The 24,221-nt window shown below is 43.0% G+C and overlaps 1 protein-coding gene across 1 annotated transcript; it reads right to left on the reverse strand.

Annotated features, from left to right (window-relative positions):
- Positions 1 to 18: 18 nt before the first annotated feature.
- Positions 19 to 22,929, reverse strand: Noxred1 (NADP dependent oxidoreductase domain containing 1). Its single transcript, XM_036206670.1, has 6 exons — positions 22,775 to 22,929; positions 14,735 to 14,934; positions 8,970 to 9,150; positions 8,248 to 8,399; positions 6,905 to 7,127; positions 19 to 378 (listed from the first exon to the last, which is right to left on the reverse strand). Exons 1-6 carry the CDS (start codon positions 22,927 to 22,929, stop codon positions 189 to 191), a joined length of 1,101 nt encoding a protein of 366 aa, XP_036062563.1. The 3' UTR covers positions 19 to 188.
- Positions 22,930 to 24,221: the final 1,292 nt, after the last annotated feature.

Consider the following 24,221-nt stretch of genomic DNA (forward strand, 5'->3'; position numbering starts at 1 on the left):
ATGACATAATTCCTTGGATTTAGCATTTAAAAGAGTAATAATTTGCCTTTAAAAGGCCTTGAGGGGGGAGCAATGTACTAGGTAGCTTCAAAAGCTAGATACAAGCAAGTATATTGATGTATATGGACCTCTTTTATTCTATAGTCAGGTCATTAGTACTGTTCTCTAACACAATGCATGGCTCTTCGTCAACCCTCATCCCCTTGGGGCGAAGAACCCGTGGAAACCTCTGGTAGTTCTTCTTTGGTTAGGGAGATGCCAAATGTGTCACAGTATAGAAGAGTAAGGTGGTCCTGGAGAACAGGAGTTGCTGCGAGATGCTGGCTAAAAGGTGTCTCCTTGGTTTGCACAGTAGACAGATCAAACCAGGGGAAAGGCCTGAGGTGGAGAAAAAGATAGCATTACTTTCTTTGAGTCTGTTTAATACATGTAACATGGGTGTGAAACACCAAACTGAAGGAAGACTCTTTGAACTTGACTGTATCACTATAGAAATGTCCAGACAGAAAAAGTAAAAAAAAACAGCAATAGTGAGCTATATGGACCAGCATATGCAAGGACTAGGTAGATAGATAGATGATAGATAGATAGATAGATAGATAGATAGATAGATAGATAGATAGATGATAGATACAGATAGATAGATAGATGATAGATAGATAGATAGATAGATAGATGATAGATAGATAGATAGATATAGATAGATACATAGATACATAGATACATAGATACATAGATACATAGATAGAGATAGATAGGTAGATAGACAGATACCCATCAGATAGATAGATAGGTAGGCAGACAGACAGACAGACAGATAGATAGGCATACAGACAACAGACAGACAGATAATACTAGATGGGGAGGAGAGAAAGGAGCAGAATACTTGAAATAATAATGACTGAAATTTTTTCCAAATTAATATCATATAGCAAGCTAAGAGCACCAAGCAGGATAAATGCCAATAATAAAATGACAACAAAAACTACACTGGGTACATTCTCAAATTATAGAAATTTATAAGATAAAGGCAAAATCCTAAGGGAAAGCAGAGGAAAGCTACTTCACAGTAGAATGGTCTTACAGTCAAAAGCCATACAAACACGAAGGAGTGACAGATGTATTTAAACCATCAACCCAGAACTGTGAATCTTTTTCCATATGTATTTCTTTTGCTTGCATGTGTGCATGTGCACCACACTCATTCCTTGTGTCAGAAGAGGTCAGAAGAAGGCATCAGCTCTCCTGATCCAGATGACCATGAGTTACCCTGTGGGTGCTGGGAACCCACACGCAGGTCCTTGCAAGAACAAGTGCTCCTAACCTCCGTGCCGTCTCTCCATCCCCCAGAAATGTGAATTTTGTAGACTCATCCTTCAAAAGTGAAGGAGAAATAAAAACTTTATCAAACCAAAGTTGAAGGGATTGTCCTTATATCAGTATTACAAGAATGTTCCTTTAGCAAGAAGGAACACGAATATTACAAACTAGGAGCTACATAAAGGAAGGAGGACATTACAGACAGGTGGAGGAGCCCGTTCTCCTTCCTCTGCAGAGAGCAAACAGATAGTTTGTTCAAAGTGATAGTAATGGAGATGACGCTCCATTGCTGGAATGTTTGCTCAGTGTATATGCCCCGGGTTTAATCCACAGCACCACATGAACTTGGGGTGCTGGCTGTTCTGGTGATAGATCCACCTCATCTCTTTCCCCCAAACCCACCCCTTCAAAGCCCAACAAACACAGCTCCTCCCCCAGAGAGGCTCAGGACCACTCCCACAGGGTATTTAAGCTGCACCCAGAAAACAGACACGTGGTTTTTCTGGGGAACACTTGACCCATTAAACCAGGACTTTTTCTAACGTAGTCCGATTTAGATTGCTGCATCAGTGGAGAGACCTATCAGCAAAAAAACTTATCACTGGCACATTCCTGTAACCACAGCACTCAGAGGTGGAGGCAGAGGTCAGAAGTTCAAGGCCATCTCTTCTGTGGAATAATCCTTTTGTACACTGTAAAAATGTGTTCTTTCATTGTTAATAAAAAGCTGGAAGGAAAGATACCACATGACTGAAGGAAAAAGGGTAGGCAGGATTTTGGGGGCAGAGAGAATTCTGGGGAGAAGGGCGAAGTCAGAGGAGATGCAGAGTGAGCAGGGTAGGAAGTACCTCCATGAGGTCAATGAGCCTCAGGGCAGCACACAAATAAATGGAAATGGGTTAATTTAAGTTATAAGAGCTAGCTAAAAATAAGGCTAAGTTGTAGGCTAAGCATTTATAATTAATAATAAGTCTCTGTGTGGTTTTTTTGGGGACTGGCTGGAGGGACAGAAAAGTCTGCCTACATATCTCCTGGTACAGAGTGAGTTTGAGGTCACCTGGTTATATATAAGAACAGTCTTTAAAAAAAAAATAATGTACTCAATAATTATTTATGCATGTATATCACATGTTTGTGTGAATCAAATTATGCCAATAATATAAGCACACATGAGGGAGGAATTCAAAGTATTTTGATATTATAAAATACACTACCTGTGAAGTAGTGTGGTGTTGTCTACAATTGACCTGGATTAGTTGTAAATATATAGTACAAGGCTGTTGGTTATAAGATTAATGTACAAAACTTAAATCTCCTTCCTATATACCAGCATTTTGGTCTAGTTTTTTATGCTTATTTAATCCTTTCTGGAAACATCTTCACAATCACACTTAAAAGAGTGTTCTACTATGCTGAGAGTGATTTAATCCAACCAGTCAGGCTGACAGTCAAGATTACCCATCACAAACATGAAAGACAGGATCCATGAAAGAAAGAGTGAACTAAACTTAATTAAAATAAAAATTCTCCATTACAGATATGGTATGGTGATACATGGCTATAATCGTGGCATAAGGAAGCAGAGATAAGACGCTGCAAAGTCAGCATGAACCTGCTGAGTTCTGGACCAGATAGGGTTATAGGCTGACATTTTGTCTCAATTAAATAAATTAAACAAATATACAAATAAAGAAAGTCTGTCTTGTGACAGACACTGTCAAGAGAATGAAAATTCAGATCACGAACTGGGAACTATCTGGAAAAAGACACATTCGATAAAAGACTAATATATGCCTGGCGGTGGTGGCACACACCTTTAATCCCAGCGTTCTGAAAGCAGAGGCAGGAGGACGGTCTCTGTGATTTTGAGGCCAGCCTGGTCTACAGAGCGAGTTCCAGGAAAGCCAGGGCTACACAGAGAAACCCTGTCTTGGAAATTAAAGAGAGATACAGAGAGAGACAGAGAGAGGGACAGAGAGACACAGAGAGAGAGAGAGACAGAGAGAGAGAGAGACAGAGAGAGAGAGAGAGAGAGAGAGAGAGAGAGAGAGAGACTATTATCTAAAATACAGAACTGATTCTGAAAACTGAAGAAGAACCCAGTTAAAAAATGGGCAAAAGACCTTAATAGACTTCTCACTGAAGACGATAACACAGTTAACAAACAGGCCTAGGGGAAGCCCTTCAACATTAAGTTGTAAGTTTAAAACAGCAAGGTAATGGCACCTCCTACCCACAGCAAGGGCACGGCTCTTCCCACCTACTAAATAACTAAAGCCAGAACGCTGACAGCACCAGCTGCTGGTGAGGAAAAGGAACAACAGAAACTGAGCCGGTGGGAATGCTGAGGGGATGTTGGAAGCTCCCTTAGCAGATTCTTAGAAAATCAAAATCTTCTTTATTTACCAGACAGGCAGCAGCCAAGCCCTTGTGCTTACCAAAACAAATGGGATCCATTGAAATCTGTTGCCATAAGCACCTGCACCTACGTGTTTACAGCAGTTTCAGTCATAAATATCAAGACTTGAAAATAACTGTGGTGGTTTTTAATGGAAATGGCCCCTATGGGCCCTTAGGGAGTACACTGTTAGGAGGTGTGGCCTTGTTGAAGTACCTGTGACTTTGTGGAAGGGAGTGTCCCACTGAGGGTGGGCTTGAGGTTTCAGAAGCTCAGGCCAAATTCAGTGGCTCATGCTCCTTCTCCAGCACCATGTCTGCCTGCATGCCGCCATGCTTCCTGCCATGACGAAAATGGACTAAACCTCTGAACTTAGAAGCCAGCCCCAGTTAAATGTTTTCCTCGACAAGGGTTGCTGTGGTCATGGCAATCCCTTCACAGCAATAAAACCCTAAGACGATAACCATGGTGTCCTTCAGCAGGTAAGTAGATGAAGTGTGGTACAGACAGATAGTGGGATAGGATTAGGTATGGAAGCAAAATAAGCTACCGAGCCACGGAAAGACATAGAAGAAACTTGGATGTACACTGCTAGGTACAAGAATAACCGAGAAAAGAGGGGAAGGTAGGATCTTGCAAAGGCATAATCAGAGAAGTCTGGAGAACTCAGATGGCCAAGTCCAGCTGAACACATTGCTTCTCCAGGGTGGGGTGACATGGGCATCTGCATCACAATCATTCATGAAGCTATATATTTACAAACAGAATATGAACTTCTGTATGTGTGTTATATTTCACAATATTTAAAAAAACTGTTGGGGTGGGGGATGGGGGAGCAAAGGGTTTGGGAGTGAGAGGGTAGGGGAGGTGGGATGTGAGGGAGCAGGCTGGGGAAATAGTTCAATCGGTTACATGTTTACCACTCAAGAATGATGACCCTTAGTCAGGCATGTTGGCACAGGCTTTTAATCCTAGCACTCAAGAGACAGAGGCAGGTAAATTTCTTTTTCTTTTTTCTTTCTTTTTTTTCCCCTCTGGTTTGTTTTTTGTTTTGTTTTTGTTTTTGGAGACAGGGTTTCTTTGTAGCTTTGGAGCCTGTTCTGGAATTTACCCTGTAGACCAGGCTGGCTTCGAACTCACAGAGATCCACCTGTCTTGAGGCAGGTAAACTTTTATGAGTTCAAGGCCAAACTAGTTTAAGTAGCAAGTTTCAGGACAGGCAAGGATTCATAGTGAGACACTGTCTGACTAGAAAAAAAAAAAAAATGAGAAAGGGTAAAATGGCCCAGCACCTGGGGTTTGGCCAAAGGATTAGTAGAGCAGCCTGGGAGAGATGAGTCCTTGTCTCCAAAAAGCAAAAATATAACAAGGTGAGTTAGAAAAGGCCCTATAGCTCCCAACAGCAAATCTAAAAGCTGAAGACAATGGAACAGTGCTCAGAACCACCTCAGGAAAATGATATTCAGTGTAGAATCTACTACTTAACCGTGTTCTCAGTAAAACAAATTGCCAAAATTACTTCCAATGAACTCTTTTCTCAGGGAGTTGTTACAAGATGTGGGCCACTAAAATTAAAAATAAACTAAAAGGGATTCTGGAAATGAAACAACAGAGAAGTGAGAAAAATCCCCAAACCAAAAGTATAATCTGCTGGTGACCAGAATGTGGGGCAGGGAAGAGAACTGGAATCAGTGATGATGTCTGGGGTTCTGGGCTTCCTTGGAGCACTTGGTGAGGCCGCAGTAGTTATATGAGAACCCCACAGAAACAAGGATACACACACACACACACACACACACACACACACACGTCGGATTTCAGAGGAGGTGGTGAATGTGGGGTTATGTAGGCACAGCACCAATGGAGAGTTTTATGCTAGGAGAGTAAAAATAGCAACTTGAACTCCCACACTGGGGAAGATCACCCAGGAACAAGTGTAGACGAAAGAGAAGGGGGCCCAGGGTTGATCCCCCAGACCTCTCAGATCTGAGGGCAGGACAGCAGGAGAGCTATCAAAGGAGGAACGTCAGCCAATAGGAACAACTGCGTGAGGAAGGATGGCATGCCCAAGGTGTCCACAAAGAAAAGGAGCTCAGAGAGTCCAGTGAGTCTAGAGACACAGAAGTCACTAACTAGTAACACGCGCCTATGGTAGTGGTGCCGACGTTTTGCTAAGTAATAACGTATATACGTGTCCTCTAGCTCAGACGGTCATCGGTATGTTTACCCAGCAGAAATATCTGTCCAAGTATTCAAAGTAAGTGCATGGATGGTCTAGCAGCACAGTGTGCAAAATTTGAGGGGGAAGAAGGAATTACACACTCTGTCACAGGAAGATAGGGCAACGTGTAACTTGCACAATGTCTGAAAGGCTGTCCGCGCCTCCTAAGTGAAGTGGGCAACACCGGCATCCACAGAGTTCTAGCTGGATATAGAAAGCAAAAGTGGTGTTATGCCTCCATGCTTCTAACGCTGAAGTAAGAGATACGCATACCTATTACAATACAACAACAATACAAATAGCTGTTGGTGCCTAGATAAAATGACAAAACAGTCTATTAGAGACGGCTATCTATGGAATGGGATTTAGGAGGCAGGGAGGCTTTTTTTTTTTTTTTTAACTGGTTAATTTTTAAAATTTTGTTCTGTTTTTTCAGAAAAGGGTATGAACCAGATTTAAAAGAGGACACAGGTCAAGGTCAGGCAATGTGGTGGGGCATGTTTGCAATCCTGGAGCTTGAAAGGTTGAGAGGTACTAGGACCACAGGTTCAAGGCCAGCCTGGGCTCTGAGGAGACTCAAACAAACAAAGAAAAACAAATAAAAACAAACAAACAAAAAACCCCACCCAGACGAGGAGAGGAACATGAAAGTATAAAAGAAAACATGTGTGAGGTGGATGAAACAGCTCATCCGGCAAAGGCGCTTGCTGCCAAGCTTGAGAATCTGAGTTCGATCGCGGCACCCACATGGCAAAAAGACACCACTGACTCCTACAGGACTCCCACCACCTCTCTCTCTCTCTCTCTCTCTCTCTCTCTCACACACACACACACACACACACACACACACACACACACACACACCCCCCCCCCCCCCCCCCCCCAACTAAGAAAGGTCTCTAAAAAGCGTCTGTTAAGACAAAACCGTGGGACAGATTCCAATGGCCAAATGTTTGACATCTTACCTTTTATGAAACAAGCTCTTGATGTAGCTCTTGTTCATAAAATCTGTTAGCTGGAATTTGGGGCAAGATGATTTGTCTTTCTCACAGCTCTCCAAGTGCGAGGAGAGAAACAGCTTGTTGAGGATGTGCAGCACGTGTGAGTGAAACACGTTCCTGGCAGTGCAGACATTGATGACCGAGTAGAACACCCCCTCCAGCCATTTGATATTGAGGATTACTCCCCCTAGACACGAAGAAAAGTAACCGTAAGCATCTGCAAAAGCAAGTTGCAGGGAACCCAGAGGAAAACCAGAGATGGGCTGCAAGGCTACCTTCTCTCCTAAAGTGGTTGGCAACGCAGCCAGGAGATGAACACTCTTCCCACCCTGGCTGAACCCCCTTTGCCCTTTATAACCACATTATGTGTTGATCACACCAAAGGGGAGCAGACGGGGCTAAGTCCACACTGCTAATGGCAGAAGGATCTCCAGAATGGTCCCTGCCCACAGCAGGGAGGAACTGGGGAGTACTACAGGTCTAGAAGGAGCCCCATTTTTTTTTGTCCCAGACATTTCATTCACCTGTTTTTGTCTGTTTGTTTGAAACAGGTTCACATATAGCTTTTGCTGCCCTCAAATTGGTTATACAGCCAAAGGGTCTTGATACCCTGATTCTCGCGTGTGCATCTCTCCAAGGCTGGGATTATAGGCGTATACCACCAAGCCCAGCTCATTCTATTGTTCACATGAGCTATTTTCCCTGGTTGTTTCTAGTCCAACCTTAAGGATCCAAAAATTAGGCTTCTCAGCTCTGCCTAAGAAAGGCTTTACACCCCCTCCCCAGCTCTTTTCATGCTGTGGTAATTTGACTGTAATTGGCCTCTCTAAGATCATAGGAGGTGTGGCCTTCTTGGAATAGGTATGGCCTTGCTGGAGGACATGTGTCACTGTGGGAATGGACTTTGAGGTCTCCTATGCTTGAGCCCAGTAACACAGACCACTTCCTGTTGCCTGTGGGTCAAGATGTAGGACTCTCAGTGCCTTCTCCAGCACCATGTCTGCCTGCACACCACCATGTCACACACACATGATGATAATGGACTGAACCTCTGAAAATGTAAACACCACCCCCCCCCAATTAAATGTTTTTCTAAGAGTTGCCATGGCCATGGTGTCTTTTCACAGCAATAGAAACCCTAAGACACACACCAAACTCAAACAACTAAGAATGTATCTACTTTGTGCTTTCCCTAACACACACACACACACACACACACACACACACACACACACTCACACACACACCAGTCATGGAAGGTAATTGTCAAAAGAATACCAGCAATAGTTACACAGTTGAGCATTTACCAGCATTACTGTAGGGGCAGGTAGCCCGAAGAACCACTGGATCTTGGAGCACAGCTGTGATTTCCTTGTTCTCTCCCCAGATGTCATCAATATCCTCAGTAAAGTGATATTGGGGCCGCAAGATATTGGTGTGGTTCAGTAGAAGTTTCAACCTGGAAGCCGCAAAGACAGGGGGTACAATGCCAGATTGAAAAAAATGACTATCCAATCTACCGCGTCTGCATCTAAGCCAAAACAACAGCCCTCTTCCCCTGCACAGCACTGCTCAGGTAACATGATGTGGCCCTGGGTGTGCACTAGGAGCACTCACTGATTAACCGGATTATTCAACCATCCACCTAATATTCACTGCATGTTGTTATCAGGTGCCTAGCTCTTGACTAGATGCAAGACTACAAAAATAACATTTGACATGTATTTTTAGTAGCTTTTTGTGTTTTCTCATTAATGCACAGAGTCGGGGAGCGAGTACTTGGGAAACAATATGCCTTTAACGTTTTAAACAGGGAAAACATCCCAATCCTAAGTGGTGTTGGTGTGAAAATCTTGGGAGTGGGGTGGGAGTGGGCGGTAAGAAAGGCTGGCTGGGTCTTTCTGCAGGTCAAGCTGCCTCCTCATTACTGAGGATGACTGACTTCAAGAGGTGGGGTTCTGGTGGTGGCAGGTAGTGAAGAGACATCAGCGCCTGCGCCGTTCTGTTCTCTTGCCCTGCGACAGGATACCTGGGTACCGGGATGGCGGATACCAAGCTGTACACGGTACAGGTCTTCTCAAGTTTGGACTGGATCTCTAAGCAGATGTTAGGCAGCTGAGAGGGCAAGCAGCAGAGGAACAACACGCTGGCCCAGTTCGCCACGGCGGGGTTGTCGTACAGGCACCGGACTCCTTGTTTCTGGAACTCAGCTTGGGAGGGAGAAAGGAAGAGATTCGACCTGAACGTCAGCTGAGGGAAGAGGATGATGGTAACTGTGTATTCAGTAAGCCACCCAAGTCACGTTGCCACAGCAACCAGAAATGGTTCCTGGGTGCCTCTGTGAGCTACGCAAAGAAGGGCCCTCCCCTGTGCAAAGCGGTTGCAGGATTCCTTTTTGTCTTGATTTTTAGAACAAATGCCAGGTGTTTTTATTTTAATATATATATATATATATTTTTTTTTTTTTTTTGGTTTTTTGAGACAGGGTTTCTCTGTCTAGCTTTGTGCCTTTCCTGGAACTCTCTTTGGAGACCACCAGGCAGGCTGGCCTCAAACTCACAGAGATCCACCTGGCTCTGCCTCCTGAGTGCTGGGATTAAAGGCGTGCGCCAACACTGCCTGGCATTTTTTTTTTTTTTAACTAGGAAAAAAAAAATCTCTGGATTGGGGATTTAACTCAGTGGTAGAGTGCTTGCCTAGCAAGCATGAGGCCCTGGGTTCGATCCTCAGCTCAAAAAAAAAAAAAAAAATCTCTAAGAAGCATTCTGCTCCCATTTACTGTAGAGCTAGTGCTTGCCAGATAATGTATAAAGTGCTTTCTACATATTCTTTTTTTTTTTTGTTTTTGTTTTTTTTTTTCAAGACAGGGTTTCCCTGTGTAGCTTTGCACCTTTTCCTGGAACTCACTTGGTAGCCCAGGCTAGCCTTGAACTCACAGAGATCCGCCTGGCTCTGCCTCCCGAGTGCTGGGATTAAAGGCTTTAAGGCAGCTCTCAATGAGGATTCTCTGAGACCAATGAGGGTGGGTCCCATATTACAGATGAACCAACCGAGGCTTCAGGATGTTATGTGGTCACTGAAAGTTAAGATAGCTTACTGGCTTGAGGTAGTGGGTAAAATTAGAAGTGTACAAGAATGTATAACAGAAACTGGGAGGCGTTGTGGAAGGTTCAGTAGTTTTTGTAAGGTATACAAGACCATAGTAAGATATTCATAAATGAAGAGGAAAAGTCTCTATGCATATGACAAGTCATACAATTGCATTAAACACACAGGTACTTAATATTTGATTATCCTCACTACAACATGGATTTCTCAAAGTAAGAATTTAAAATGTATACTTCCATCTGGTATGCTTTAAGTGTTACTGAATGCAAAAGATGTAAGAGGTAAGACCAAGAGGTAAGTAAGCGCTCATCCCGCTGACCAAATATTGAAAGTGATGCTGAGCTGGGCGGTGGTGGCGCACGCCTTTAGTTCCAGCATTTGGGAGGCAGAGGCAAGAGGATCTCTGTGAGTCTGAGGCCAGCTTGGTCTACAGAGCAAGTTCCAGAACATCCAGGGCTACATAGAGAAACCCTGTCTCGAAACATGGGGAAAAAAGAAAGAGAAATTGAAAGACATATTAAAATGATGACATTCAGAATGCTTTTCAGGCTGGAGAGATGCTTCAGGGGTTAACAGAACTGGCTGCTCATCCAGAGGACCCGGGGTTCAGTTCCCAGCCACCACACGACAGCTCACAATTATCTATAATTTCAATTCCAGGGGATTTGGGCTTCCAGTGGAAATGTATGCATGTGTTACACAGATATGATATACATCCAGGCAAAACAATCATATTCATAGAATAAAAATAAATATTTTTAAAAGATGTTTTCCAGTATTGACAGTGGTATAATGAGGAGCTGGAGAGATGGCTCAGGGGTTAAGAGCACTGACTGCTCTTCCAGAGGTCCTGAGTTCAATTCCCAGCACTCACATGGTGGCTCACCACCATCTATCATAGGATCTGATCCCCTCTTCTGGCTTGTAGGTGTACATGCAGACAAGTCATACATAAAATATAAATAAATAAGATTTTAAAAAAGAAAATGATATAATGAAATGGGTGTTCTTATGCAACATTGCTAAAAATTCAAACCTGAACTTTCTTTCAGTTAAATTGGAAAACAAAAGCATTAGCTGTCTAACAAAACAAAACATGAGATACTTCTTTAACAAGTCAGCCATTTTGCTCAAGAAAAAAAAAAGAAAGTAGATTTTCCACGTGAACACTTGTATACAAGCCTTCATAGATGTTTTATTTGCAGTGACCAAAAATTAGGGGGAAAGTTACATTAACAAATAAATAGAAAAACTGTAATACTCATGCAATGAAATACTACTCAGAAAGGAGGAGGAGATAGATGTCAGGCATGGTGACGCACACCTTTCATCCCAGCACTCAGGAGGCAGAGGCAGGCAGATCTCTGTGAGTTCAAGACCAGCCTGGTCTACAGAGTGAGTTCCAGGACAGTCAGGGATACACAGGGAAATCCTGTCTCAAAAAACAAACCAAAAACAGAAAGAAAGAAAGAAAGAAAGAAAGAAAGAAAGAAAGAAAGAAAGAAAGAGAGAAAGAAAGAAAGAGAGAGAAAGAAAGAGAGAGAGAAAGAGAGAGAGAGAGAGAGGAAGGAAGGAAGGAAGGAAGGAAGGAAGGAAGGAAGGAAAGAAGGAAGGAAGAAAAAGAAAAAGGGAGGAGAGTATTGATATGCAAAATGATATGACTATGTATCAAAATAATACACACTTAAAAGTCCTGCATGGTTCTGTTAAATAAAATTCCAGACAGTGTGAACTAATTTATGGTGGTAGAAATCATTGTCATAATTTTTTTAAATGAGGCAGGAAGATGACTCAGTGTGAGGAGCTGATCTCAGCTCCCCAGAACCCACACAGAAAGGCAGTCATGGCAGTGCACACTTCCAATCCCAGTTCTGGGAAGGGGAAGACCATAGCATCCCTGGGTCTTGCTGGCCAGCCAGGCTAGCTAAACCGAACAGCTCCAGGTTCATCAAGAGAACCCATCTCAAAAACTAAGGTGAGGAGTGACTGAGGAAGACCCCAACACCCATCTCTGGTCTCTGTGTGTATACAAAAATGAGTAAATAAAATGAAAAAAATAACTGCCATGCCAGGTGGTGGTGGCACATGCCTTTCATCCCAGCACTTGGGAGGCAGAGGCAGGCAGATCTCTATGAGTTCGAGGCCAGCCTGGGCTACAGAGTGAGTTCCAGGAAAGGTGCAAAGCTACACAGAGAAACCCTGTCTCAAAAAACCTAATAAAATAATAATAATAATAATAACAATAATAATAATAATAACTGCCACTGGTGTGTGAAGTGGTGGTGGGGAGGAGTTTACAGGAAGGCAGAGAGAGAGAGACAGGACATAAAGGTTGTAGCATGAATCTTAAAAGGTCTTATTAATAAAATCAAACACGCGGCCAGGTATTGGGGTGAACGCTGGAAGATCAGAGAAACAGAACAAGCCACAGCTATCTCACCTTGCTAGTTCCTCAGTGATCCTGTTTCCTCAGGCTGGAAGCTTCTGAGTCCTCATCCAAATCAATCTCAGCTGAACTGTGCTGCTGCAAAGCCTGAATGCTGAACCAGCCAAATGCTTAACTAACTCTGGTGCCTGGTTTTCACACCTTATATGTCTTTCTCTTTCTGCCCCCACTCCCTGGAATTAAAGGCTGGGTTTCTGGGATTAAAGGTGTGTCACCATGCCCATCCTTATGTTTAATCTTGTGGCCGTCCTGCTCTCTGACCCCAGATAAGTTTATTTCAGGGAATACACAATATTTCGGGGAACACAATACCACCACAAAAGGTCAGTTAAGAGCAACTTTTGGAGGTGATGGATTTGTTCATTATGTTGAGTTTATGGTTTCCTGGGTGAATGTGTGTCAAAACACCAAACTGTACATTTTGGGTGCAGTTTGTTGTACGCAAGTAATATTTTAATAAATATGTACCTATTTGTCAACCAAGGAACTTTGTTTTGAAAATTATGCGTGGGAACAGTCAACTAAATAAGGGATATCTATGATTTGGGATGCTGCAAGATACTTAAATTTTTTTTTTTACACTTACTTGTGTGTGGCTGTGTGTGAGAGAAAGAGAGAGGAGAGGGAGAGAGGAGAAAGAGAGAAAAAGAGGAAGAGAGGTGGGGGAGAGAGCAGAGAGAGAGAAAGGATTCTGTGGTATTTTGGTAGAGGTCAGAAGCCAAACTATAGGAGTCATTTTCTCCTTCTACTCTGTGGGTCCCAGGACTTGAACTCAGGTCTTCAGGCTTAGCAGCAGGCACCCTAATCTGCTGAGCCACCTCACAGCCCTTTTTAATATATTTATGTTTATTAAGGAATGTTACATGATCTTAAAATTACCCTTTTTGTGATAAGATGAATCCTGTCCAGAAATCAATGTTAAATCCTGAGAAGAAAATGAAGAAGGGAGGGGGGGGCACAGAACAGCCTTCATTCACAGCTGCAGCTCGGACACACACACACACACACACACACACACACACACACACATCTCAGCACCAAAATGCCCAGACACCAGGGGTGCAAGCACACCCTGGCAGAGGCAGAGACACAGAGCTGTGCTCTCGATGCCAACTGTGGGGCAGTGAAAAGGCTTAAAAATCTTTATTTTAAAGAATGTTAAATGATACAGCATGCACTTCCAATGCATCAAATAAAAAACCAGACACAGTTAGGTACAGTATCAGTTTCTGATATACTTAAAAAAAAAAAAAAAAAAAAAAAGAAGAAGAAGAAGAAGAAGGAAGAAAACAATAGCCTCGTTAAAAAGAATATGGGTCTGTAGGTTCAAGGCCAGCCTGGTGTACAAAGTGAGCAGGACAGCCAGGGCTGTTACACAGAGAAACTATGTCATGAAAAACCAAATAGAGAGAGAAAAAAAAAAAGAAGAAGAATATGGGTAATTATTCTTCCTTCAAGAGTAATTTTTCTACAATATACATACTACTTTGCACTGTTATCTTGCGTTTTATTGCAGTATAATTTACATACAGTACCACACAGAGTTCTGAAGGATACTGTTTGAACAGTTTTGGTTAAGTGCCTACATCTGTGCAGCCCATATTTCCCTCTAAGACAGTAGTTCTCAACCTTCCTAATTCTGCAAACATTTAATACAGTCCCTCATGTTATGGTGACCCCCAACCACAAAATTATTTTTGCTGTTACTTCACATCTATAATTTTGCTACTGTTATGAATCATAATGTAAATATGTTTTTCAGTGGTCTTAGGTGACCCCTATGAAAGGATCATTTGACCCCAAGAGGGGTTGTGACCCACAGGTTGAGACCTGCTGCTCTAAATATAAAACATTTTCTTCTCTTCAGAAAGTTCTTACAGGTCCTTTTGCAATCCATCTCCTCAGAAACAATCACTGTTCTTATTTTCTATCACACTGATCAATAACTGAAACATTGTATTTTCATATTCAGATGCCACTTTTTAAATATAAGGCCAAATACAAACATTCTTTGACTTTTTTTCCAGACTCTAATATTCCAGTTAGACTTGAATATTGTATGGAAAACTCCCCATATCTTATACCCAGAAAGGCAGATATAAGTAAGTGGAGAAAAATTGTCTTAAGTTCAGAATTTCAGGCCAGCAAGCAGAGAACCCTGCTTTAAAGGGACCTTTTCAAAATAGCTTTGTGAGCGCCACCAGCCTCATATCTACCGTCTAGTACTCAGTGCTCCTCACCCAGGGACTCTGGCCTCCGAGTGGAGATCTGCAGGTTCTCAGGAGGGATGGGGACAAGCCTCAGCAGTACGTTAACCAGCTGCTTCCCAAGGTGGCCGCATCCAATGATGCCCACCTTCAACTTCTCATCCTCAGCAATGGCGGCATCAAATGATACAGATCGAGGATGTATTTTGCGCCGACCCTCTTGTAATAATTCTCTAGAGAATGAACAAAAACACACAAATGCATGTACACATTGTAGTTTTCCCCAAGAGTCTCTAATGTTTTTTGTTTTGTTTTGTTTTGTTTTTCATGTAGAAGCCTGATGATGTCATACTTCAGAAACAAGGCATTTCAATTGGAGGCCATTTATAGTAAGGCTGTAGCCTTACTAAGGAATAAAACCTTCATCCTGAAAAAGCACATTGCTTTTCCAAGGGATGAAACTGGGTGAAAGTATTTATCAATGAAAATATTTGTTTTTGTTTTATGCATCTTGAATTTTCCTGGGACCTTAAACATGAAGTCTGTATATCTCATAATTTTATTAACTTAGAACATCACTGTGATTGTTATACATCATATGGTGACGTATAGCACACTGTGGATCAATTCTTTTAACTTTATGGTCTATTTTCTGGGCAGACAGCTGTCAACTAGACTGGATCATCACCGTCTTAAGTACACAGTATGTTTGAATCTATGCATATTGCTATGCAACTGATATCTAGACCCTTTGCATCCTTGCAAAACAGAAACTTTATATTCCAGAACAGCTCACTTCCCATCCTCACATCTGGAAATTACCATTTTACTTGCAGATTGTTTCCTAGCCAGAAAAGCTTTCAAGCTTAAAAAACTTTAACTACACCATCTCAGCAGAATTGTGCAGCATTATCATTTTTGCACTCAGGACCGTGTCCTCAAGCTCCATCCAATGCATAGTTTATAAAATTCCCTTCTTGAGGCCAAATAGTAATATTTCATCACATGTATCTAATGTGATTTGTTTTGTTAGTTTTGTTTTGTCTTGGAAAGAGTCTCATATAGCCCAGGCTGGACTTAAATTCCCGATTTCCCTGCCTCTGAGTGCTGAGATTACAGGTGTGCGCCACTGCTCCCGATATATATATATATCACAGTTTGCTTAGCCATTATATTAGCCACTATATATCCATTTATATCGTCTCGTTACTATGATACCTAGCAAAAGTATCTTAAGGGCTATCTTGGCTATTTTTCTATTGCTATGGTAAAATGCCATGGCCACAGCAACTTATGTAAAAGAACGGGTTTACTTTGGGGCTCACGGTTCCAGAGAGTTAGGATCCATGCTCATCACAGTAAGGAGAACAACAGCAGCAGTAAACCAGCACACACTGGAGCCGTAGCTGAGCGCTTACATCCTGATCCACAGGGAAGAGGCAAAGGGAGCTAACCAGGACTAGCTTGAGTCTTTTGAAACCTCAAAGCCCACCGGCCCTTGGCACAGCTCCTCCAACAAGGCCACACCTCCTTACCCTTCTCATACAGTTCCACCAACTGGAGACCCAAGTACTCAAACATAAGAGCTTATCGGGACCATGCTTATTCAAACCACAAGGTTGTTTTCTTCTTCTTCTCACCTTTGAGGGGTATAGTCTATCGTGGTGAAGAACTTATGGTGGCAGGAACTTGCCGAGATGGTCACATGGTATCTACAATCAGTAATCAACGATGAATGCTAGCACTCAGCTCACGTCTCCTTTTTATTCCATCGAGGACCCAGCCCATGGCGTGCTGCCACTCACTGTGAAATGGGGCCTTTCCACCACGGTTGACCTACTCTAGATAATCTAGACGGCTCTTGGTCCTGTCAAGTTGACAGTATTAACCATCCCACCCATTCATCATCGATGGACATTTAAATTGCTTCCACATCTTGGATGCGTTAAATGAGGCTGCAATGAACATGGGCATACAAATATCTCTGGGAATTCTGAGGGTGTATACCCAGAAATGGGATTGCTTGATCTTATGCAGTTTTATGTTTTCCTTTCATGGTAACTATACTTACACTCTTACCAACATTGGACAAATGTTCCAATTTCTGGTGTTCCAATAGTGGTTGTCGTAACAGGTATAAAGGAAGATCTTATTGTAGTTGTGATTTACATTTTCCTGATAGCTGTCTATGTTGAGCATCCTTTCACATCTGTTGATCATTTCTATAAATTCTTTGAAGAAGTCTTAGGTTAAAAATCAGGTAATTGGGTTTATTGCTGAGTTGCAGGATGCCTTTATATATACTAGATTTTTTATTGTATTTATTTATCTTGGTTTATTCGAGACAGAGTTTTGTGTGTAGCCTTGGCTGTCCTGGAGCTCTCTCTGTAGACCAGGCCTCAAACTCACAGAGATCCACCTGCCCCTGCCTCCCAAGTGGGTTTTTTTGTTTTGTTTTTTGTTTTGTCTTTTTCTGACAGCTTAGTGGCTGCATATGAAGCTACTGATATTTTAATTATCATCTGCGGCCCCATAACCCCGCAGTCAGAGCCCTGCTGGCCACCCAGCCCATGGCCTGCACTCAAGATATGTGAGTTTAAACTAAGTCTGTATCCTTCTATTTACCAACAAAGACTCAGAAGTCAGATGTGGGGGTGAAAACCTGCTAGATCAGAGAAGCCAAGAGGCAACTCGTCCCCAAACCAAAAGAAGCTCCAGACTCTAGCTCCACCCTTTCCTTCCTTTTCATCTTCTCTGTCCAAATTCCTGGCTTCTCTGTGGCTAATTCCAGTCAGCTGGTCACTGGCTACCCCCATTCAAGGTTAACTTTATTAACAGTCTCAGAGTGTCACAGTGAGATTAAATATCCCGCAACAATTTTTATTTTATTATTATTTTATTTTTTGAGACAGGGTTTCTCCATGTAGCTCTGTCCTGGAACTCGCTCTGTAGACCAGGCTGGCCTCGAACTCAGAGAGATCTGCCTGGCTCTGCCTCCGGAGTGCTGGGATTAAAAGTGTGTGCCACCATCACCTGGCTCCAATTTTTAGTTTTTAAAGAAAGGGTCTCAAGTAGTCTGGGCTGGCCTTGACCTTGGTATGTAGCTGAAGGTGACCTTGAACATTGAAATCTCCAGAGGCTGGGATGACAGGTGAAGGACACACTCGGTTTATGCAATTCTAGGGATTAAACCTGTGCGTTGTACTAGCAAGGCACACTACCGACACTAGGCAAGCACTCTGCCGACTGAGCTACATCCCCAGGCCTATAATGGATATGTACACCTCATGGTTTTCAGGCATTTTCTCCTTTTTCAGCTGTCAGCTCCTTTGCTATCCAGATGCTTTGTTATATGGATGCTTTTAAGTTTGAAACAATCCTATTTGTTTTTGCTTCCGTTGCCTGTGGCCTTGTAGTGTCAAATATAGTGACTCACGTCCTTACCACTGAGAGCCATCCCTAGCTGGCATTGTTGTTAAAGGCCTTTTCAGCCTGTTTATTGTTGGTGTGCATAAATGCAACTGGTTTTTGGGTGTTGGTTTCCTCGTCCTTCCTTCCTTCCTTCCTTCCTTCCTTCCTTCCTTCCTTCCTTCCTTCCTTTTGTTTTGCTTTTTATTTATGTTTTTGTCTCTGTTTTTCCAGACAGGTTACCTTTGTATATCTCTGGCTGTCCCAGAACTCACTCTGTAGACCAGGCTGGCCTTGAACTCACAGAGATCCTCCTGCCTCTGCCTCCCAAGTGGATACAGAGCGTACAACACCACGCCAGGCATTTTTGTAGTTTCTTGAGATGAAATCACCCTATGAAGTTTTTCATTTGTTCAGGTTTTCAACCTAACTGTATTGGTTATGACTTCCAGGACTGAAGTGGACAGAGTGGTATAGGTGAGAATCCTTGCCTTGTGTCTGGTCTTAGAGGAAAAGTTTTCCGCTTTGAATATGATGCTGCCTTGGGCTTTTCATATATGGCCTTTAGTTCACTGGAGTAAATTCCCTTTGGTTGTTGAGTGCAGTTTTTATGGCGAAGTGTTGACTTTGTCAACTGCTTTTCTGGCTGACTGAAATCAAGTGACTTTAGGCTTTCTTTGGTAAATGTGGTTTTGCAAAGGGTCTCTAGGCACAAAGTCAGAAGCCAGAGGCTGTGACAAACTCCCCATTACACTATCCCATCCTTATTTTACACAAAATGAGGCAAACCACTCTTGAAAGAAAAAGTATCAGCTCAGCATCCTCAAAGCCAAGTTCTCAGCACAAAGGAGATTTATTTGCCACAGAGGGACAGAGGGTAAGGAATAGGAGACAAACACCGGAGACAGGACAAGGGAGAAGGGGAAAGGAATGAGGGGAAGGGTCAGGGATATGTGTCCCAGAGGGAAAAAGAACTGTCTGTGGATAGAGAGGAAACACGGGTAGCCCATAGGCAGACAGCAGTTTACAAAAGTAAAATGGAAAATCCAGTTTTAGGATGCGATATTTAATTTTAATTGGACATGTTAATTAGGTGAGCCAAAGGGGGCTTTCGATTGCTAGACTTCAATACTATAAAGGAATAGACCTTGGGGGCTAGCTTCAGGAATGTAATCTAACGGTTTTTAGCAAGGTAGAGGGAATGGAGAGAAGGGCAAAGCCTGCCAGAGCCATGCCCACCATGCTGGAGCTGGCCAGAGTCCCCTCAACTTGCCCCGTTATCTAAATAGAAAAGAAAGAGACTTTGCCTCCCTGATGTTCTTCTTGATTTGTTGTTGTTGTTGTTGTTGTTGTTTTCTTTGAGACAGGGTTTCTCTGTGTAGCTCTGGCTGTCCTGGAGCTCTCTCTGTAGACCAGGCTGGCCTTGAACTCAGAGATCGGCCTGCTTCTGCCTCCTGAGTGCTGGGATTAGAGGCTCGAGCTGCCACCGCTACTGCCATCCAGCTTCTAGATTTTTTAAATCACTGCTAACGACAAAGCCCCCAGCTTGTGCAGTTCCCTAACACTCTCCCCTAGGGACTGGTACATGACCTTCCACTGCTGGTACTCAACCATTAAAGACAAATTTAAAGAAAAATTGACACATTGTGTAAGTCCTGTGGCTTCAAATCACTAATGTGTCTCGTATCAGGGTTCTCTCAAAGGAACAGAACTGACAGAATCAACCTATGCGTACATGTGCGTGTGTGTGCATGCGTGTGACTTAATAGATTGGCTTACAGAATGTGGTTTTGGTAGTCCAACAACGGCTGTCTCACAACAGCAAGGCAGACAACTTAATAACTATTCAGTCCACCAGGCCAGATATCACCACAGTCCAAATCTGGCTCCAGAGGAGGCTTCCTGCAGAGCCGCTGGTCTTCAGTCGACACCAGAATCCTGAAGAAGTTGGATTTAATGTGGCCACATCACAAGAATAAACAAACTTCAGAGTGAGAGGGAGGACTAGCCGACAGAAAGCACGTTTCCTTCTTCCCTGTCCTTTTATGAGCACGGCCACCAGATGTAAGGTGGGTCTTTCTGCTCCAAATCATTGGATTAATATAATCCTTCACAGGAGTGCCTGGCAGCTAGGGTTCCAGGTGATTCCAGATAGTCAAGCTGACAACCAAGATTAGGCCATCACATATATGTTGTAGATAATGAAAATGATAAACTGGGAGACTGTAGTATGCCCAAGAAAAAGTTATCTGACATTAAGGATCACAAAAGGTGGAGCTACTTTAATCCCAGCACTCAGGAGGCAGAGAAAGGAGGATCTCTGTGAGTTCAAGGCCAGCCTGGTCTACAGAGTGAGTGCCAGGATAGTTAGGTGGTTACACAGAGAGACCCTGCCTTGAAAACCCACCCCACCCCCCAAAAACAGAAAAGAAAAGAAGGTGGAGCCAGTCAAACGATTCCTACTAAACATTCCGTATTCTCTTCTCAACGTCTGAGTCCTTAAGACTCGAAGTGCGGTCCTCACACATAAGGCTGCTCACCCTTCCACTTTCTCAAGTATTTCCTCTTCCAAATGAATCTTTGCTTGCTCATCTTTTGTCTACATCTATAAATTCTTTCATCACTGAGAACAAAAACCTACACCAAAGAGATCTTACCTCAGTCGACCTTCTTTACATCAGTGGGTTACACATAGACTGATTTTGCATGTTGAAGCATCCTTGCATTCTGGAGTGACCTCCACTTGTTCAAGGTGCATTATCTTTTTAATGTAATACTGAATTCAGCTAGCTAACATTTTGTTGAAGATATTCACATCAATATTCGCCAGCAGTGGGTATTGGTTGTTAGCTTTCTCACAGTATCTTTGACTTTGGTATTAAGGTAATGCTGGTCTCTGAAATAAGTTTGAAAATGTTCCCTCTTCAATTTTTTTTGCAAGAGTTTGTGTGTGTGTGTGTGTGTGTGTGTGTGTGTGTGTGTGTGTGTACAGGTGTGTTCATATGCTTGCACACCAAGGTTGATGTTGGGTATCTTCTTTGGTGGACCTTCACCTAAGGTCTCTGACTGATCCCAAAGCCTGTGGTGGAGGTATACAATTTAGCCACCTTACTGTCTGTCTTAGGGTTTCTATTGCTGTGAAGAGACACCATGACCACAGCAATGCTTAAAAAGGAAAACGTTTAATTGGGGCTGACTCACAGTCAGAGGCTTAGTCCATTGTTGTCATGGCAGGAAGCTTGGTGGCATGTGGGCAGACATGATGCTGGAGAGGTAGCTGAGCGTTCTACATCCAGATCAGCAGACAACAGGAAGAGAGTGCACACTGGGCATGGCTTGAGCATCTGAGACCTCAAAGCCCGCCTCCTAGTGACTGAACTTTGTTTTTTTTTTTTTTTTTTTTTCTGAATCAGGCTTTCTCTGTGTAGTCCTGGCTGTCTTGGAACTCTCTTTGTAGACCAGGCTGACCTCAAACTCAGAGATCCACCTGCCTCTGCCTCCAGAGTTCTGGGATTAAAAGTGTGTGTCAACACACCCAGCCTGAATTTTGGTACATTTTTAAGTTCGACTTTAATAATCCTAAATGTGTTAAAGCTTGTTTTGTGGTCATATGTAACCGACCTACCCCCTCCCCCAAGATGTTCCAGGTGTGCTGAGGAATGTTTTCTGAAGTCTCAGCACTCAGAAAGCAAAAGCAGGAAGATTCAAAGCTGGCTTCGGAGAGAGACCGGTCGAAGTAGAGCAGACTGAAAACCACACAAAGAACATACATGTTCTCCTGCTTCTGAGTGGACTGCCCCCTGTCTGTGAGGTCCCCGTCAGTCCCCTGCATACTCCTGTCTGCTGTTCCCTTTTGACCTTCTGTCTGGATGCCGTGACGATGGCCGTAAATGCCCCTTTATCATTGTGATAATTCCATTCTTTGTCCCTTGTGAGTTTTTTATTTAAAAATCTTATCAAATCTGCTTGAAAACTGTTTGTTTCAACATGATGGAAGCTACATTGTACATGAGTTGCCTTTTTTTTTTCTCTCTTGCTTTCAAAATTATTTATACTTGGCAATTTGATTGCAATGTTTCTCTTCACTTTTTTCTTTTTCTTCTTCTTACTAATACCTTCAGCTGACCCATCTTTGAGGGCATGGATTCCACCTGCTTGGTCATAGCTGATGCTGAATTCCCCTGGTGAACCCTTTCATTTCTTACTGTTTCCCAGAACCTGATTGGTTTTATAGTTTCTCTTTGTCAATGTTCTTACTTGTTCATGTGTTCCTGATTTCCTGCAGCTGCTCCCATAAACTGTTAGGTCAGTCTCAGAAGAAAGAACTGCCTCTATTTGAAGCAACTGACAAGGGATGACGGGTCATTAGTGCTGTGGAGGGCAAGCTGGTAGTATGGGTGAGTAAATGCGTGAATGAATGAATGCAATGTATCAGCTGCCCTCCCGCTAGAAATCACCACTAATCCAAGCTTTACATGTAAACACAAAACATCCTTGAGTGAATTTTGCTAGTCATTTCAGACCAGAAGTGATTGACTGTGGATTGGAAAGGTTAAAAAACAACAACAATTTTCCCGCCAAATTACAATAGACAAATTCCATACAAAGAGCAAGTGCCTTGGGTTCGCAGCAGTGATGACTGTCTTTCTTTTTCAACTAGCTTACCTCAAAGTACAGAAGAGTTTGCAAAAGAAGACTGCATGAGCACAGCCTTTGATCATCAACCCCCGATACCGTCCCTGCAAGTACAGCCAGTAGCGCTCATCTTCGGGAATCCCATACTCAAACTTCAGGGACTCCAGGTCATCTAGTATATTCATTTCCAAACCACCATCTCCTGCAGCGACAGATACCAAGCAACATGACTCCCCACCCTGGAGAACAGGGGTTTAGGCACAAAGGCTTAAGTACGATGGTGTGTGTGACTAGGTCATGAGTCCTCAGGAGGGTGGGTTTCGACACCACTCTCCTTCCAGATTCTGAACTTGGAGTCCACGTCTCTATTTGAGGGGAACCACTGAGGCTTCCTAATAACTACGGGTCATGAGTCCTGGATTCAGGAAACCTGAAAAGGAATTCTCAGTAACATGTATCCCTACTGGCTACAGGTGCGTTTTCCACAGGAGTTAGGGTAGTGATAGGTTTCAGAGGTGTTCTTAGCTAGGAGCGGTTCCCTTCCATTCTGCGGGCTTTAGAAATATGGCTAATCACACAGAACCTCACTTCAAAGAAAATCTCCACTTTAAGTAAACGCAGTGTTCCCTGTAGGCCAGAAAAGAGCCCTTGGTTAGAGCATGGGCACTTCAATCTTAGAAAATAAGCCTAGACGTATACAAACCCATTTCCATACATCTCTCCAATAACCAACAGAAATAAGCTCTATTCCTCAGGACTTCTGGCCTGGGCAGGTGAAAATGACATATGTAAGGCAAGCCACCCAAGAGAATTGTTATTATGTCTCCTTAGCAACCAGTTCATTCTCTCCTCTGGTCTTAAAGGAGCAAGGCACATCTACAAACTTCCCTGGTCTGAGTGTGAGGAGGACGTGGTTCCTTTCACTACATGTAGGAATGTTATCCCAGGCCAGGGTGGAACTTACTTTTTCCAACAGAAGATTTTGGATTTCTATTTTTTTCTTCCAGATTAGAGTATCATATAGATTTTAGCACTGCTTTAAAAAAGTAAATGACAGGACCTGTGAGATGCTGCGTGGGTAAAGGTACTCACCATGCAAGCCTGGTGACCTGGGTTCAATTTCTAAACCCACCTAAAGGTGGAAAGAGAATCCTCCATAAAGTTGTCTCTGTCTCTCTCTCTCTGTGTCTCTCTCTGTCTCTGTCTCTGTCTCTCTCTCTCTCTGTCTTTGTCTCTCTCTCTCTCTCTCTCTGTCTTTGTCTCTCTCTCTCTCTCTCTCTCTCACACACACACACACACACACACACACACACACACACACACACACACACACACACACACCAAAAACAGCAAAAAAAAACCCAGATAGTTACTTAATGATTTTTCCCCCAGTACCTGGGATTGAACCAGGATCTGTGCATGCTGGGCTATACCCCCAGTCCCTTTCTGAGACAGTGACTCATTAAGTGTGATCACC

The sequence above is a fragment of the Onychomys torridus genome, chromosome 14, assembly GCF_903995425.1.
Source record: "Onychomys torridus chromosome 14, mOncTor1.1, whole genome shotgun sequence".
In the NCBI taxonomy this organism is placed as follows: domain Eukaryota; kingdom Metazoa; phylum Chordata; class Mammalia; order Rodentia; family Cricetidae; genus Onychomys; species Onychomys torridus.